Genomic DNA, 15,903 nt, shown 5'->3' on the forward strand with positions numbered 1-15,903 from the left:
CCACGCAGGTCAACCCTTGATGGCCTTCCATGCTCCGCCTCTTTCCTGAAGAAGAAAGACTCCTTTGCTTGGACCACACAGAAGCTCTGAGCTCCTACATTGATCATACCAAAGACCACTGGCTCTTTGTGAACTTCCCTGTAGTGAAAACAGTGCAGAAGACAACTGTCTGTCTGGTCTGGCCTGTGCATTAAGAACTGCTATGCACTGGTCAAAAAGCAGACTCCAGAAGGACTGCTTGCTCATTCTAGCAGAGAAAAAGCTGCTACCACTGTTGGCATGTTGAATCCCTGTTCTAGGCATTTGCGAGCCAACTACGTGGGCATCTTTGTACATTCACAGAGCACTATTGTCTGTGCAGTCAGGTTTGCAGAAAATCATTTCTGCCCCTACTGTCCTCTTGGGATGAGTCCATCCTTAGACCTAGCTCCAAATAGGTACTTTTTTGTTGTCTATTCAGTAAGTGAGAAATCTGTGGCTAGAAGTGTATCGGAAGAACAAGTTAGTTACCTTCGGTAACCTTTTCTGGTCGAGAGTCTAGTCAGCTGTAGATTCCTCATCGACCTGCTCTTTCTTCCAGTTCTGTGATTCGGCTCTATCCAGTAATACGATCCCAAGCCTAGGAATCTGCACACTTGTTTACCAGTTTGGGCTTGGGGCCTGTACATCGCTGGGGCAGAAAATCTCAAGCTACTGATGTTGGTGCATGACTGTGGCGCATACATAGGCACTGTCACTTTGGAGTGGAATGGCATCCATGAGAAGTCACACAACCTCACCTGCCAGAGTGCAGTAGGTACTGTTGAAGTTTCGGGAGCCAGGCTGACACCTGTGGAATTTTTAAAACTTGGGTAATCTGCAGCTAGATACTCCACCAGAAAGTGTTACTGAAGCTAAGTAACTTGTGTTTCACACCTAGTCTTCTCCTCCTTTCATGGTAATTAATAGCAAATTATACACAGCATGTCTGTATGCTATATTTGAGTCTACTGGAATTATGCGGCTGTATTGACTAAATTGTGGCAAAGGGCAAAATGTGCGGCACATTTTCTGGTAGTATTGCTTTTTCTAATTTTTACTTTTTTTTTTTTTTTTATACACTGAATAGGCGTAGGTTGCATCTCATCAATCATTTTTTGTAAAGCGCAGCTACTCACCGGTAAGGGTCTCTAGGTGCTGGGGAGGGCCCTCATCTGTAGAGCCATGTCTTGAGGTTCTTCCTGAAGATGGTGAGCAATGGGCTTTGTCTGAGATGCAGGGGAGGGTGTTCCAGCTCTGTGCTGTGATGTAAGTGAAGGATCGTCCTTCAGCAGTGGTTTTGAGAATGCAAGGGATGGTGGCCAGGGCCATCTGGGCAGCAGAGGCATCTGGCGGTGGGTGTGGAAGGAGACGCGGTGGTTCAGGTAGGATGATCTTGCGTTGTGTATCTCATTTATACCGGTTTATTACCCAGATATAGCAGTAAAGAACAAAGTTGACCAGCAAACCTTTGTAAAGGACGCTCAACTGCACAGCAAGTGTTGCAGCGTTTTTATTAACTTTTGAACTCATTGAGCTAAAAACATTTCATTAAAAGCTGCAGATTGTTGATGTATTATGTATTATGCAGCAAATCCATGATTCGAAAAACGTCACAGCTGCCAATTTGCATAATTCCAATAGCTCTGGCTATACTATCCTTTGCAAATCGTGTGGTTGATGTGAGTGTTAAAACTGGATTAGCAAGTCTTCAGCTACAGGCAAAGTGTAAAAATGCCAACGTGCCTGAATTCTTTTGTGCAGGTGTTAACGTCTGGATGTGTAGTCATAAGTATATGTGTGTGTGTGTGTGTGTATGTGTATGTGTATATATATATATATATATATATATATATATAATATTTTTTTTTACTTTCCTTTTACCTTGGTTGACCTGTGCTGCTGATTAGAATGCCCTTGGTTTTTGATGATTGCCCTTCATCACCTGTTAATATAACTTGAAGACATGCAAATAAGCCCTTTCTGTAGATTACTTGTAAATCGATACCTAGTAGCTTGTGTTTATTTTCAGGGTGGTGTAATGTTAATTAGATTTTAGTGACGTGATGTTTCTTGACTATTTCTACCAATGTGTTTTACACTGAACCAGCTATCTTATATTGGTCTTTTTTTGCCAGTTTTCCTATTGCAACACTGGGTCATAATGTTGGTGGTTAGTTTGAGCGTTCCGTTTAATTCAATAACTGAATTTGTTTACCCTGAGCTGAATAAACAAACCGCTTCCCCATCCCCCCTACCCCCCCTCTTGTGAGTTGTCAATGTTGACCGACGTAGAGGTTGTGAAAGGATTTTAGTATTCAGCATTTTATAGTCAAACTTACAATCATTCGAACTGATTTCAGTCTACACTTAACAAAACCCCTCACCTTACTTGGAAATGTGAACCTGTTTTTGAATGACAGCTAACTTCCATTTGATACTGAACTAGATTTTTTATTTTATTTTTCCTAGTAATACATTCCTGTAATTTGTCTGACATTCTTGCTAGCTGCTCTAATCTGATATATGCTAGTTGTAATTTCCTTTTTAAATTATTGCGAATAAAAAATTTAGACAAAAGGTGATATTGTATTTCAAATATCCTAAATGCTTTGTGTAGCACAATTTCATGACCATTGATCTGATTTGTGAACATATGCTGTTTTACAGTTTGTTGCTTATTGTGTCAAAATATGAACGCTGCTCTTCGGATTATCATGTGGCAGGTATTATAGTTGCCCATAATATGGTAGGATTTATTAAATGCCACTGTGGACAGTAGGAACTACAGCTCTTGTACTTTTCTGCAGGAAGTGTACATGAAGTGACGTATCAATACTACTTATGTAAATGTACTACCTGAGTTTGTAGAGACTGCAGTTCATTAGCCTGAATTGAATACTTTCACAAATGAGGATGAGCTGCTCTTGGCTGGCATCATGCCTGCAAATCCCTAGCAGGCAAAGGGTATGGCAAATTCTCAATCCATACTTGATAAAATTAAAAACGCAGTGTGTTCAAGCTAACCTATCTTAGTATGGGCACACTAAATGTGACCGGGCAAGTTGTGCAGATGAGCTGGCCATAATGTTTGGTTCATAACACGCAGTGGCCAAGTGCGATCTGAAGAAATCTTAAGTCGAAATGGAGAAATTTATTGCCTTGTGTGTGTGTGTATGTATGTGTGTGTGTGTGTGTGTGTGTATATATGTATGTATGTATATATATATATATAAATTTTTTTTTTTTCTGATGGATACAAACTACCTGTGGATTCCTCACCTTTATGAAGTCATCCTTGCGCCAGCATCTGACGGAAAGTTCTCTTCCTAGCTCTCCACGTCGACAAAGACGTCACACTTGCACAGCTCCATGCGACTCCGTCTGACGGCCCCGCGCCAATAAGAGGTCCTTGTCGGTGTGCTGACGTCCGTTTCCTTTTTCCGTGTCTTCGACGCCAACGTTTTTTTTCCTGGCTCGTTGGATAGTGTGTGTCTTTGGTTGTTACAATGTCTCCCCTGAGAAATCGAGTTTCAAGTCTTGTAGTGAATGTGGCTGTATGAAGTCAGTCACAGATCCGCATGAAAAATGTCTTTGGTGTCTTAGCTCTGAGCACAATGTCAAGGGGTGTGGTTTGTGCCAGAGTATGAATCCTAAGGCACTTAAGGAAAGAGAGGCCAAGCTTTTCTTAGCGAAGGCTAAGAAGGGCCACAAGAGGGCTTCATCTCGCGCCTCTTCCAGGAGGCATAAGAAGAGGCGTCGTCATGACTCTCGGCGCAGTCATGGTTCAAGGCGCCAGTCGACACGTAGCTGGGAGGGGAGCCCTACTGTGACTCCACAGCCCCAGAGCCCAGAAGTATCTACGACGCAGTCAGTCTATGAGGTGGCTGCTCATACCTCTGTTTTCTCTAGCGCCGCAAGAGCCTGATGTGCAGCAGCAGGATCAAGAACAGCGACATCTTGCCTTCCCGGTTCCGGGGGCGGATCCGGCGGCATTTTTAAATGCCATGTATGCTCTTTTCCGGGCTATGGCCCCTGCTGGTGCACTGGCGGGGCCCCACGGGGCCATTGGCTTTTTCATTGGGCTCCCCAGCCCCATATCAGATGAAGCTGTTTATGCCGTTCTGCCCGGTTGAGGGTGTCTAGTCGATGTCTCCTCGAGGTATGGCGTCCCCATCTAGATCTGTGGCACTGTTGCCATCTCCGCGTCAGCTGAGGCCAATGCTCTCCCCTGGCCAGCCGGCTCCATTACCTGTGTGCCAGCCGACTCGGAAGGAGGCGCCGTTGGAGTCCGTGTCGGCGCCGGGTCTGAGTGATGCTCTGCTCCATGCATCTTCTGTGCCTGGTCGGGATTCGGCGTCGCTGGATTCTGTCGACGCCGAGGTTAGAATCCCGCTTGAGATCTCGGAGAAAGGCCTTGCGTCGTCTTGAGGAAGAAAAATGCCGACAATTGGAAGACGGTGAGCTTATGGAGCCTTCGGAGGAATTCCAAGGATTGGGGTCGGCCAGTGGACTGGATACTTACCCAGAATGGGACATTTCATCTCCGGGAGGAGTTTACGGAGGAGGCAGCGTCATTCCACTCTGTCATTAGAAAGGCAGCGGACTATTTAGACCTGCCTTTATCTTCAGCAGAGGTAACGACAAATCTGCTGACTGAGGTGCTGCATCCCTCTACATCTTCAGCTGATCCTTTGCTGCCCTTCGAGGCATTGTTGGAGCCTATTATAGACTTGTGGAGGGAACCAGTTTAGTCTCCAGCTGTTAATAGAGCAGTGGCAAGGAGACATAGGGGGGGCACCCGCAGATCCTGGGTTCCCCACACGCCATCCAACCCCGGAGAGTTTAGTGGTTCAAGCATCTTGCTCCACAAAGTCTGCTCCTGGTTCCCTGTGGCCCCGTCTGATGGGGAGTCCAAACGAATGGAGCAGTCTTAAAAATCTTTACGTCTTGCAGCATGGCGCTTAAGGCTGTGAGCGCTACCTGTGTGCTGGGCAGGTATGTCCATGCCCTTATGGATTCAGCCAAGGCTATGGTCTGGGATCTGCCACAGGAGGCACAGAAGCCTTTTTGGAACACTCTTCGGAGGCACAGGCTGCGGCACAGCAGATTATCCAATCTGGCTTTGATACCACAGACTCGGTTGCTAGGGCGATGGGGACATCTGTTGCTACAAGGAGGCATGCGTGGCTGAGGTCCTCCGGATTCTCCTTGGATGTACAGACCACCTTACTTGACTTGCCCTTCGATGGTGAACGGCTGTTTGGAGAGAAAGCTGACTCTGCCCTTGAACGTTTTAAGGAGAGCCGAGCGACTGCAAAGTCCTTGGGTTTACAGGCAACTGGTTCCTCAAGTAGGAGAAATTCAAAATGCTGACTCTGCAAAGGTACTTCTGGCGTTGAACAAAGAGGATTGGATGGTGTCTGTCAACTTGCAGGATGCTTACTTTTACATCCCTATACTCAAGTCGCACAGGAAGGATCTCCGGTTTGTGGTGGAGTTGCAACACTACCAGTTTTCGGTCCTTCCGTTTGGGCTTACTTCAGCACCTCGAGTCTTCACAAAGGTGATGTCAGTGGTTGCAGCACATCCCAGGCGGTAGGGAATAGCAGTATTCCCTTACCTCAGGTCTTCAAACTGGGGGGCGGGCCCCCCTAGGGGGGCCTGAAGTGATCCCAGGGGGGGCCCCCAGACTCTGGCCAAAATAAATATTATACAGATAACCGGCCTTTGTTTTAAGCAGAAGCATGTTATTGCAGTTTTAAAAAGCTAACAGTACTTAACAGCAATGTTTAAATAGGTTTAGACATATTTAAACATTGCCATGTTTATAAAATAATTGTGAAATTCTAAGGGGGAGGGCCCAATGATTTTTATTTTTCAACTGGGGGGGGGGCGCGCCATTAAAGTTTGGAGACCTCTGCCTTACCTGGACGATTGGTTGATCAAAGCCAAGTCTCCAGAGTTGGTGCTGCATCACCTGCAGGTGACAACCCAGTTGTTGTTCGATCTGGGGTTTTCTGTGAACGTGCCCAAGTTTCACCTGGAGCTCAACACCTCCTGTTCATAGGGGCAGTACTGGATATAACATTGTATGGGGCCTACCCTCCGTGGATTCAGGACATTCAGGTGCTGATTCCAATGTTTCGAAATGGAGCGGTTGTTCCGGTCCTCAAGGTCTTACACCTGCTTGGTCTGTTTGCTTCTTGCATTCTGTTAGTCACTCATGCATGCTGGCATATGAGGGCTCTTCAGTGGTGCCTCCGCGAGAAGTGGTTTCAGCACAAAGGGGATCTTGAGTTGATAAGGATCTCCAGGGACACTGCAGCCGATCTTCAATGGTGGGTAGTGGACGGCATCCTTTCCCAAGGAAGGCCGTTCTCACTGCCACCTCCAGTGGCCACAGTTGTTACGGATGCCTCCACTCAAGGGTGGGGGGGCTCATCTGGGGCATCTGGAGAGCAAGGGTCATTGGTCTCCGGTGGAACAGATGTTTCATATCAATCTGTTGGAGCTGCGGGCGACACGTCTGGCTCTCAAGGCCTTCCTTCCCTTCGCGGTCAATCGGTTCAGGTGCTCACGGACAACACTACTGCGATGTAATATGTAAACAAGCAGGGAGGAGTAGGGTCGTACCTTCTCTGCAGAGGTTCTGCGGCTCTGGTCCTGGGTTCAGGAACATCAGATTTGCTTGATAGCCAATCATTTGGCCGGAGTTCTGAACATACGTACGGACAGTCTCAGTCGGCGCTTCTTGGCCAATTTTTAATTTTTTTTTGCCTCCGAGGCCCTATAGAGGACGGCTTACTGAACCCTTGATTTTAATAATTTGATTTGGACATAATTTTGTTGTACCTATGGAGAATCCGTAACTTTTTGAAGATTCTTGCTTAGTCCTAATGCTTAAATAGCTCACACGTTAGTGAGAGAAGTAGTTTTAGCAGTGTCCACTGCAAAAAGTATTCTAGTAGTCCTTTTTTCAATACTTCCTAAAAATTTGTTCCTGCTTGAAGTGAACTCAAAGGTGAATAAATTGAGTACGAGTAGATTAATGTTCATTGCAGCAGAGGTTAATTTTGCGGTCTTAAATTGCTATTTGATTTTTTTTTTTTCAGTTTATCTGAATAGGCATGTTTAACATTAACAAGATCTAGGTATAGTCCCAGCCGTACTCTAGATCTCTAAGCACCCTGGTACTGGGCACCCATTGTAGTATATGAATAAAAGTGTACCAGTAGGTAATTTCATGTCTTGAGTATTTTTTTTAGCTCATAAATGACTTTAAATCTGACTTTGATATTCTTGTGGTGGCTTTCAGTGAAACTTGTACACGTTCATTATGCTGTTCATTGCAGGTGGTATGGCCAAGAGAAAGACTATAATGTTCTCGTCATGGATCTGCTTGGCCCAAGCCTCGAGGACCTGTTCAACTTTTGTTCCCGGAGGTTCACAATGAAAACAGTCCTTATGTTAGCTGACCAGGTTAGTTTTACACTGATGTATGAGAATGTTGATACTAGTATCTCGAAATAATGGTTTTCAAGCTACAGCCATTTCTATTTGTTTTTGAGTTTGTGATGCAATTCTGTTGCGGTCTACCAAGCTGTGCAGTGTTTGCATGCTAGCGGATAACTTTCAGCAAGCATTACTCACCCCTTAAAATTGGGCGGCCAAATTCTAAGAATTTGGCAGTATAGTATTATCCTATCCATTTGCCTAGGTCTGTAGCCACATGGATGATAACTTTTTGATTTCCCCCACCCCAGTCGCATGATAATGCCTTTTACTACAGGGCATAGCCTTACTCCTCGGTTAATGGTGCTGTTCAGTGTGCCTGAAAACTTGCATGTGCGATCAACATGTTCTGCCCAAGCGGGACATGTTTAAGTTGACGTCACTAATGTCATAGGGATATATTGCCAATTGTGGGAAATTCCACCCTTGTCTTCCATCGAACCATTCCCACACCTCTCCTGCCCATCCAATTGAAGTTAATCGACCACTATTTCCCAAAAAATTGGCGTTCTGTGTTTTCAGTGATGTGCAGATGCTACTGGGTGTTGAGGGGACAGTGTTCAAGCTCAACTCTGCATCATTGCCTCACTGCAGGTGATCTGTCCAAAGTCCTATCTCTTACCTCTTCACAATGTAGGCATAAACTGTACAGTACTAGTAAATAATATAAAACGGTTTGGCAGCCACAAAGCTCTTAACTGCATTAATTAACATTAAATAAGGAGCCTTCCAAAATAGTGCTACAAAGCGTCTGAATGGTGTCCCAATGTTAGTGGATTCGGGTAGGCAAAATTTGTTTTTGATGAGCAAATTGCCAGTAAACCAATGATGCTTTTGTACAGCTCCCCTTCCGGTTCCAAAATTAACTTCATAAAAAAAATCGCTGCTACGCTCTGCCGAGCTTTGGAATGTTATTTTTGACTGTAACAAAACGATTTGCATTCTTTACCATTTGCCTGCATTTTAATTCACTAAGAACTGCTGTAAAGCCACGCTGTTCACTTCTTTTTTTTTTTTTTTTTTTTTTTTTTTTTTAAACAGATGATCAGCAGAATTGAATATGTGCATACAAAGAATTTTATACACAGAGACATAAAACCAGATAACTTCCTAATGGGTATCGGGCGTCATTGTAATAAGGTTAGTATTTATTGATATATCTGCGTCGGCAGTGTGGGTAGGATATTGGCTGTTGGAAGATGCGGTGATAAAGCATGTGAAATAGTGTCGATAAATGTGCCAGTTTGTCGAACTATCAGGTAGGCTGGTTATGTTTAAATTCTTCGACCCAGGCGACGGGTATTTCTCTGCTACTCACCGTGCTAATTTTGTATTGTTTGTTTAATCAGCCGCAAGTTGTGGAACTATATTTTACTCTTTTGCTGAAACTTTTTTTGTATGCACTTAGTGGAGTTTAGCACTGCGCAATATAAACAAATTAAAGTGGAAATGAAAGAGGCAAAATTGAGACAAACGCTGTTAAGGAACTAATTTTAACTAGTGTGTGTTTTTTTTTTTTTTTTTTTTTTTTGCATCTAATTGTAATCTGAATGACATGCTACCCTAAGTTTCAGGATGTTGAGCTTGGGCAGACAGGCAGCAATTGGCAAAGCAAATATGAGCATGCTGTGCATTTAATTTTCATAGACCTTTTCATTTGGGGACAAATGTAGACCTTAATATTGGAAGCAAGATTGCCATTTTTTCCTATTGAATATATGCCTTAGATAATGTTTAAATTGATTATAAGAACTGTTAGCTAAAATAAAATGTTTACCTTTGTTTGCCTGTATGAATGCCAACGTGGGTCCAATGTTAACAATTCGATTCTCAGTGTTAAATGGTGCGCACTGAAGTCTTAGAACCCTTTTCCATGTTGGTAAGCTCAACTCGTTCACACACACTTGGTGTCCAGTCACCTTGTAATTTAATGTAGTTCGTTCCCAGGTTCCACACGTACCGTTCTGGTGCTGGACAGCTGAAAATGCTTCATTTATACTAGAGAAAGTGGACGATGTAACTGGGTTGTGGATGTGAAGTTTTGGTAAATTCTGGTCTTTCTCTGCGTTGCTTGGCCAGTTTCCTGCTTCATTACAGTCTGGCCCACTTTAGCTGTATCAAGCAGGAGAAATGGCCTGACAACATGCTGCTTCAAGTTGAAGCTTATGCAAGCCCGTAACCTTATAATTGGAGGTCATTTTAATACTCCTGGGCTCTGGTAATAAGAATTTGCTTTTAACTGTGAGACGTTGAGCCAAATTAAGTGGTTTTTGAACTTAGTTAATGCCTGCAAGATAATGTTTAAATGATTTTTTGCAGACTTTATTCCGTTGTAGGTGCATACTGTCTTTCCTTTACAGTCTACCCTCTTTTACGGAAGTCTGGGTTTCTGTGGTAATCTTGTTCCAGTAGAGTACATTTAAATGTGATTTGTTCCAAATATTTTATCGGATCATTTTGCTGCTGGTTGAAAGTCTATTTTCGGCCCTGCTAGTTATAAGCCCTGCATGCTTATGAAAGTAAACTTAAAAAGGGGACTAAATGCCTTCTACCTCTTCCTTACTGAAGATTTTATTGCATATCCTTTGTTTTGGTGGGTTGGAGGGGAAAGACGGGCAGCTTGTCGTACCAAAGGTTGTAACTGCTTTAAGTAGTTACTTCTCTTGACTCCCAACTATTGCCGCCATCCTTGTTGAAGGCAGTGTCATTCTGCTGGCTGTTGGAAACCAATTTGTATAAATTAATATTTAACTTGTCAATTTTCATTGGAAAGTAGTCTTAAAAAAAAAAAAAGGTGAAATAAAACTTAGCGCTTGGTGGAAGAAGGATGGCATTTGGCTACCCTGTTCTTTCTCTAATGCCTCGGTGTTGCCTGTCTGCGCCGGCCATTGTTCCAATGTAAGCAATACTGTTTGATGCACTGCCACCCTCTGTTTATTCAGTGTTTAGAATCTCCAGTGGGGAAGAGGAAAAGAAGCATGACTGTTAGTACTTCTCAGGACCCATCTTTCTCAGGACTAAATCAGGTCTGATACTCTCCTATTCAAACCTCAACCCCAAATTCATGTGCTTTATTTGATTTTTGTCACCTCAGGAGATAGGCTTGCTCAAGCACCTCTTATGTTGGCATTATTCAGACATACTTGGCAAACATGTATCATTAGTAAGAATTTCCCAGTGGCTTTTGCTTAGTGAATTTTTAATGTTTGCACATAGTTCTTTAAGGATCTGGTTTAAAAGGAATGCATGATTTCGAAACACAAAGTAAATCTTTAACCAGTTTCAGGTGAGTTTGAAATGTAAATTTAGTGGCTGCCTTTTCAATCTTGTGGGGGTGGGGGCGGTGGACCTCGTTGTAATTAACAGTGTCACATGCATGCCTCAGATGATGGCTACATTAATAGCTATTTATCAGTACTTTAATAGCATAGGCACTAACAATTTATTTCTTAAATGCTGTTCATTTTGCATGACTGGAGCTTTGGTGTGTGACTACTGTTGAAGGAAAGAAGTCCTGCTTTGCACACTTTAATTTACATTGATTGTGTTTTTAAGAAAAAGTACTGTATTGACGAATCAGGGGATGTGTTTGAAAATGTGAAGCAACAACTTTCATGATTTGTTCTAACCCTGTGCCAAGAATCTCAAGAGGTCCGATACTTGTTTAGTTGGAAACCAACACTTAATATTTGCTTCTGCCAGGGTCTGCAAATTGTCCTCCTTACTAGACATGGGGGTAGTAAGCCTTGCATTCCGACAAATCCGCTTTAAACTGCTGTGTATTCAACTAACCATCTTTAACACCCCAAAATTCTCATGTATACTGATCCATTTCCCCCAAATGGGATGCTAAATGTGCGTATGCATACCTTTTTAATAAATCATTAACCTACAGGTTGCTAGTTTTCTCCCGCTTGTAGTGTTCTCATTAAGACAAACAGTTGATCAGCTCTGACGGAGGAAGATGGTAGATCTTTGCAGTTCATCTCGGTGTCTTCGTGTTTACAATTTTTGAATCCTTTGGAACATCCCACTGTCATACTGCGCTTCAATCTCAGAACGCAACTTTTATGTGGTTTGAGAAGTCCTTTTTCAGTGATACATATGACTTCACCTTAGAATTGGTTTGGACCTCGGCGGTTTCTATCTAATCAAGTGTAGAGCTCAGATCTTTAAAATTGTTAGTCTCCTGCCTCAACCTCTAGTTTTTCATATTCTGGGAAACTGCTTTCTTTTCCCTTCTATATCCGGCTTTGCAGAATATCCACCTGAATTTAAAATGCAGATTCATTGAAGTTTTAGAACTTGGTGGGAATTAGTAGAAAATCCTTGCTGTCTAGTACAATTCACAGAAATATTAAAATGTCATTCTTTCCAGTGGACATTTTTCGCAAGGGTGTCTTATGGTATACCAGTGAGGCAAGTCTTTTATTGCAACACAGTCGTTCATGCAAACAATGGTTTTTAAAATAACTTTAGGGCCAAAGCTTTTGTAGTGATTGCACTGTTTAAATTGCAGTCAGTGATCAGCTGGATCCTATCACAAATTCTTATGGAATTAAAGTCCTATTGAAATTTATATTTGTCATGCCTCACATCTGTATTTAAAGGTTTAGTCACGATGATCATTCTTTACAATCACTAAAAAGTTGTTTAAATTTCACCTACAAACGTGCTTTAATCTGTTTTTGTTCACCCTCTGTGGTACTCTATGGTCTCATGAACTGCTTATCTCCTAAGAATAGCCAGAGAACAGAGTGGCAACATAAAGACTACTGTTCTCCTCTGTCTAATTCTGCTATGCAAAAGTAGTGATTTGACCATGTTAATAAATCATGTATTTTAGTATACTGAAGATTGCCGTTTTTATATCTTCAGACTCTGAATATGACCCTATGATCTTCTGTACAGACTCAAGCAACTCTGCTTTTACCCTGATCTAGTACTATTAGTTGTCCCACTCACTTCGTAGAGTGTATAGTCCTGTTTCACTACCTTATGTAAGTTGTACTGTATTATTGAAACCGAAGTTTGCAGTTATGCCATTCTTGGCGACCGAGGAAGTGGACTACTTAGTAACGTTAAAGTGGAAAGACACTACTGAAGCAACACGTTGTGAGATGCTCTGCTTTGCCAAGTGTCAGCTTGTTGATTGGTGGGCACAATGTGGATTGGGAAAAAATGCATCTTAATAAATGCATTGTGATTGTCCAGAAATGTTTTCATTTTTCTCTAAAATTTGTTTATAAAATGTAATTGTACTGTCAAACTTGGGTACAATTGGGTAGTTGTGAGGCAATTTCTGTTGGATGTGTTTTTTAATTCCACTTTGTGTACAAGACCTTATTTATTTCCCTTTACTCTGAAGTTATTCCTCATCGACTTTGGTCTGGCCAAAAAATACAGAGACAACAGGACGAGGCAACACATACCGTACCGAGAAGACAAAAACCTCACTGGCACTGCCCGATATGCCAGCATCAATGCACATCTTGGCATCGAACAGAGGTGAGCTCAGAGTTTCTCCCCACTACCACCAGAAAGAATCTTTGCTTGCTTCCTGCTTCACTTACCGATGGCCTGCTGCTCGCACTTTTTCCAGGCTATCAGTAGTTTCATAGAAACAGGAGGCAGGCTTCTTACAGCAGAGACTCGCATGTGGGTGTTTTTGAAAATTTGTGCCTGCAGTAAATGTATTTGTGCCAGAATAGTTTTTTCTCTAGTGTAAACCGATGCTTATGTAACCCCTAATTGTTGAAAACTGTTAAATTTTTCTCCAGAACCTACAGTGGTACAGCCTAGTGTTGTATTGTTTGTGTGTGGTGTTTACTTGATAAAGCATGCTTTTTCTGATGCAGCACACGTCTCTAGTTCGTCTCCTCAAAGATTTTCTAAACCTGGAGAGCCATGACCCTTTTTGAATACACATGGCTTTTTAAACATTACTTTCATTTTTTTCCCTTGATACTGTTGGAATATGCGACAATTCCCCCAGTTTGTAAAACCTTTGCAGTATTCACACATTGTGGTTGCTGCCAAGAGAGTAACCAACACTGAATGGAACATGAGCCTCAGCGTGCCTTCTGCAAATGAAATTCATTAACACTTTGTTTGGTATATGGAGATAGTTAAAATGTTAACATGAACTTGCTTTGCTTTATTTGTCCCAATCGAGAGCCATTGGCCCTGTAACTTAATAAGCATCTAGTCAGTGTATTTAGCTATTTGCTATTATGATCTGTACAGTGCACTCTGACCATTTTTCGGAAGCATTTTTACACTGGAATGTATATGTGGATCGCACCGAATCCGGCCTTTGCCTCTGAAAAGCACTGCTTGCTACTAGAGAACTTTGTGTTCTTTCAGTGCTGTTGCTGTACATTCATACATTGCATTTGTACAAAGTTGGCAGATGCCAGCATTGGTGTCCCAAGCAAGTTATTTCTTGTCCTTTGTACGTTTCCTGTGGTGATTAGCTGGCCGGAGTATTGAGCCATTGTAGATTTTGTTGATTTAAATGCACAAATCAAAGGGAGGCTCTTGATAAATAGACAGATGGATCTGTAGTGAGTTGTTGTGCCTGCCCTCTGCAGCACACATCTCTAACTGTAATATCTTAGATTACATTGTACACACCTAATATACTTTCACAGTGAATTGAGGAGTTTGCTTCTTTGAATGACAATTGTCTTTGCTTGAGCACTCCAATGCCACAAGCATTAGTTTCCTGATTGAGTCCTTAATCTGCGATGTCAAAATGTCCGCCCATACCCAGTTTTCTTGACTCGAATGAAAATTTTGTAAATAAAAACTGCTACAATATACAGAAAATGTCACATGTTTTAGTGGGATGGGTAGCGAAAAGGTAGTATGTAAGCTTTTTAGATTTTCAAGAAAACTCACCTGGGCATCTGCAAATGAGTTTGTACTGTATCACCTAGAAACACAGCTGAGCTTTTGGGGTATTTATTTACTGTTAACAATAACGCTTCAACTCCTCGTCATGGGTATTAAGAGCTGTGTAGATTACAATAGCATCAGACCTTAATTTATCGTCCTTAAACTCCCCATTCAGTTAATTAAATTCTTTACCCAATACTTGCCTTAATTCTTACCTAAAATTGCTTAGATTATCCTAAATCAAAACCTAATCCTGGATTAGTTTATAATACAAGTATTTTAGTGAAAAAACTATTGTATTCTAGCCCAAAGCTAATTTTTGTGATTTTATTGTAAATTAATTACATCTAACCTAATTTAAATATAGCTTTTAATATACAACCTCCTAAACTTTCCTTCACTCGGTTCACATTTTAAATTCAAAGATGAATTCGACTCCAAAATAATTATTATTAAATGTTATTGCACTCACTAAATCGCTATAGTGGTCACATTACCATTAATGGTGATGGTCTTCCTACATCACACTTTTGTAGTAAGTGAAGTCAGCTGATTGACTTTAGTTTGGTAAAGTGCAATTGTGTGTGCACCCTTCCTGTTGCGTCTGTTAGAATGTGGTGATGTCAAGACACGTATTGTACATTTTGTGAGGTTCATGCTGCTCCCTTTTTTTTGGAAGCAAAGATCTTGCAAATGTAAAAATTGTTTTTGTATTCTTTACATTGCAGATTTCACCTCTTATAGGTTTAATAAAAAAAAGTGTACATAAGGAATTGTTTTATGCGATTACTTAAACAGATTTTTATATGAAAGGTACACAGATGCTTTAATGGATAATCTATGAAGTTGACCTTCTGTAACATTAGTTTTCCGGGCCCATTAAATGGAACATCTCAATAAATACCATTAATCCCACGCCTTCAAACAATTGTAGTGTAACATTACAAATGGACATCTAACAGAGTACTAGTTACAGAATTCTGTCCTTTAAGTGGAAGATTCTTTCTGATAGGCAAATACAGGTATTTTCAGCAAAAGCCCATAAAGACTATGTCTAAAGATCCATTCTCTGAGTTCACAGTTAAAGCGGTTAACCAGGGATTGTCTAACCGTGTTAGTAAACAGACCCAGCTTGATATCAGTCTTGCACCTAGAAACAGTCATTTAGGTTTGAAATATGGACTCCTCGGGGTGAGCTTTTCCTAAATAAGTTACTAAATATGGTTAGCTGTAACTTAATCCGAGAAAATTATCCCATGTCGTCACCTAGTGTGATCAGTTCTTACCTGGTTTGTTTTCATATTGTAAGTACCTTTTTCTGAAAATGTCCTACAGAATGGTACATCTATCAGGGACCCTCAATGAGTTTTCCTATTGGATAACTTGTTGTAATTCTCACACTAAGGTTAATTTTTCCCCATCCTTCATAATAAGTGGTAAAGTTGAGTGATAAGGAATTTAGCTACCTTT

The 15,903-nt window shown here is 41.7% G+C and overlaps 1 protein-coding gene across 5 annotated transcripts in view; it reads left to right on the forward strand.

Annotated features, from left to right (window-relative positions):
* The window catches only part of CSNK1A1 (casein kinase 1 alpha 1), a 45,548-nt gene that overhangs the window by 15,314 nt on the left and 14,331 nt on the right, over positions 1-15,903 (forward strand). For 3 of the 5 annotated variants that reach the window (XM_069244617.1, XM_069244615.1, XM_069244616.1), the window contains exons 3-6: positions 7,374-7,500; positions 8,575-8,673; positions 10,476-10,559; positions 12,902-13,041. In XM_069244617.1, the coding sequence (XP_069100718.1) occupies positions 7,374-7,500; positions 8,575-8,673; positions 10,476-10,559; positions 12,902-13,041 (450 nt within the window). The remainder of the gene's footprint in view (positions 1-7,373; positions 7,501-8,574; positions 8,674-10,475; positions 10,560-12,901; positions 13,042-15,903) is intronic. The other 2 variants (XM_069244619.1, XM_069244618.1) reach the window with 1 other exon arrangement.

The sequence above is a fragment of the Pleurodeles waltl genome, chromosome 7 (genome assembly GCF_031143425.1).
Source record: "Pleurodeles waltl isolate 20211129_DDA chromosome 7, aPleWal1.hap1.20221129, whole genome shotgun sequence".
NCBI lineage: Eukaryota > Metazoa > Chordata > Amphibia > Caudata > Salamandridae > Pleurodeles > Pleurodeles waltl.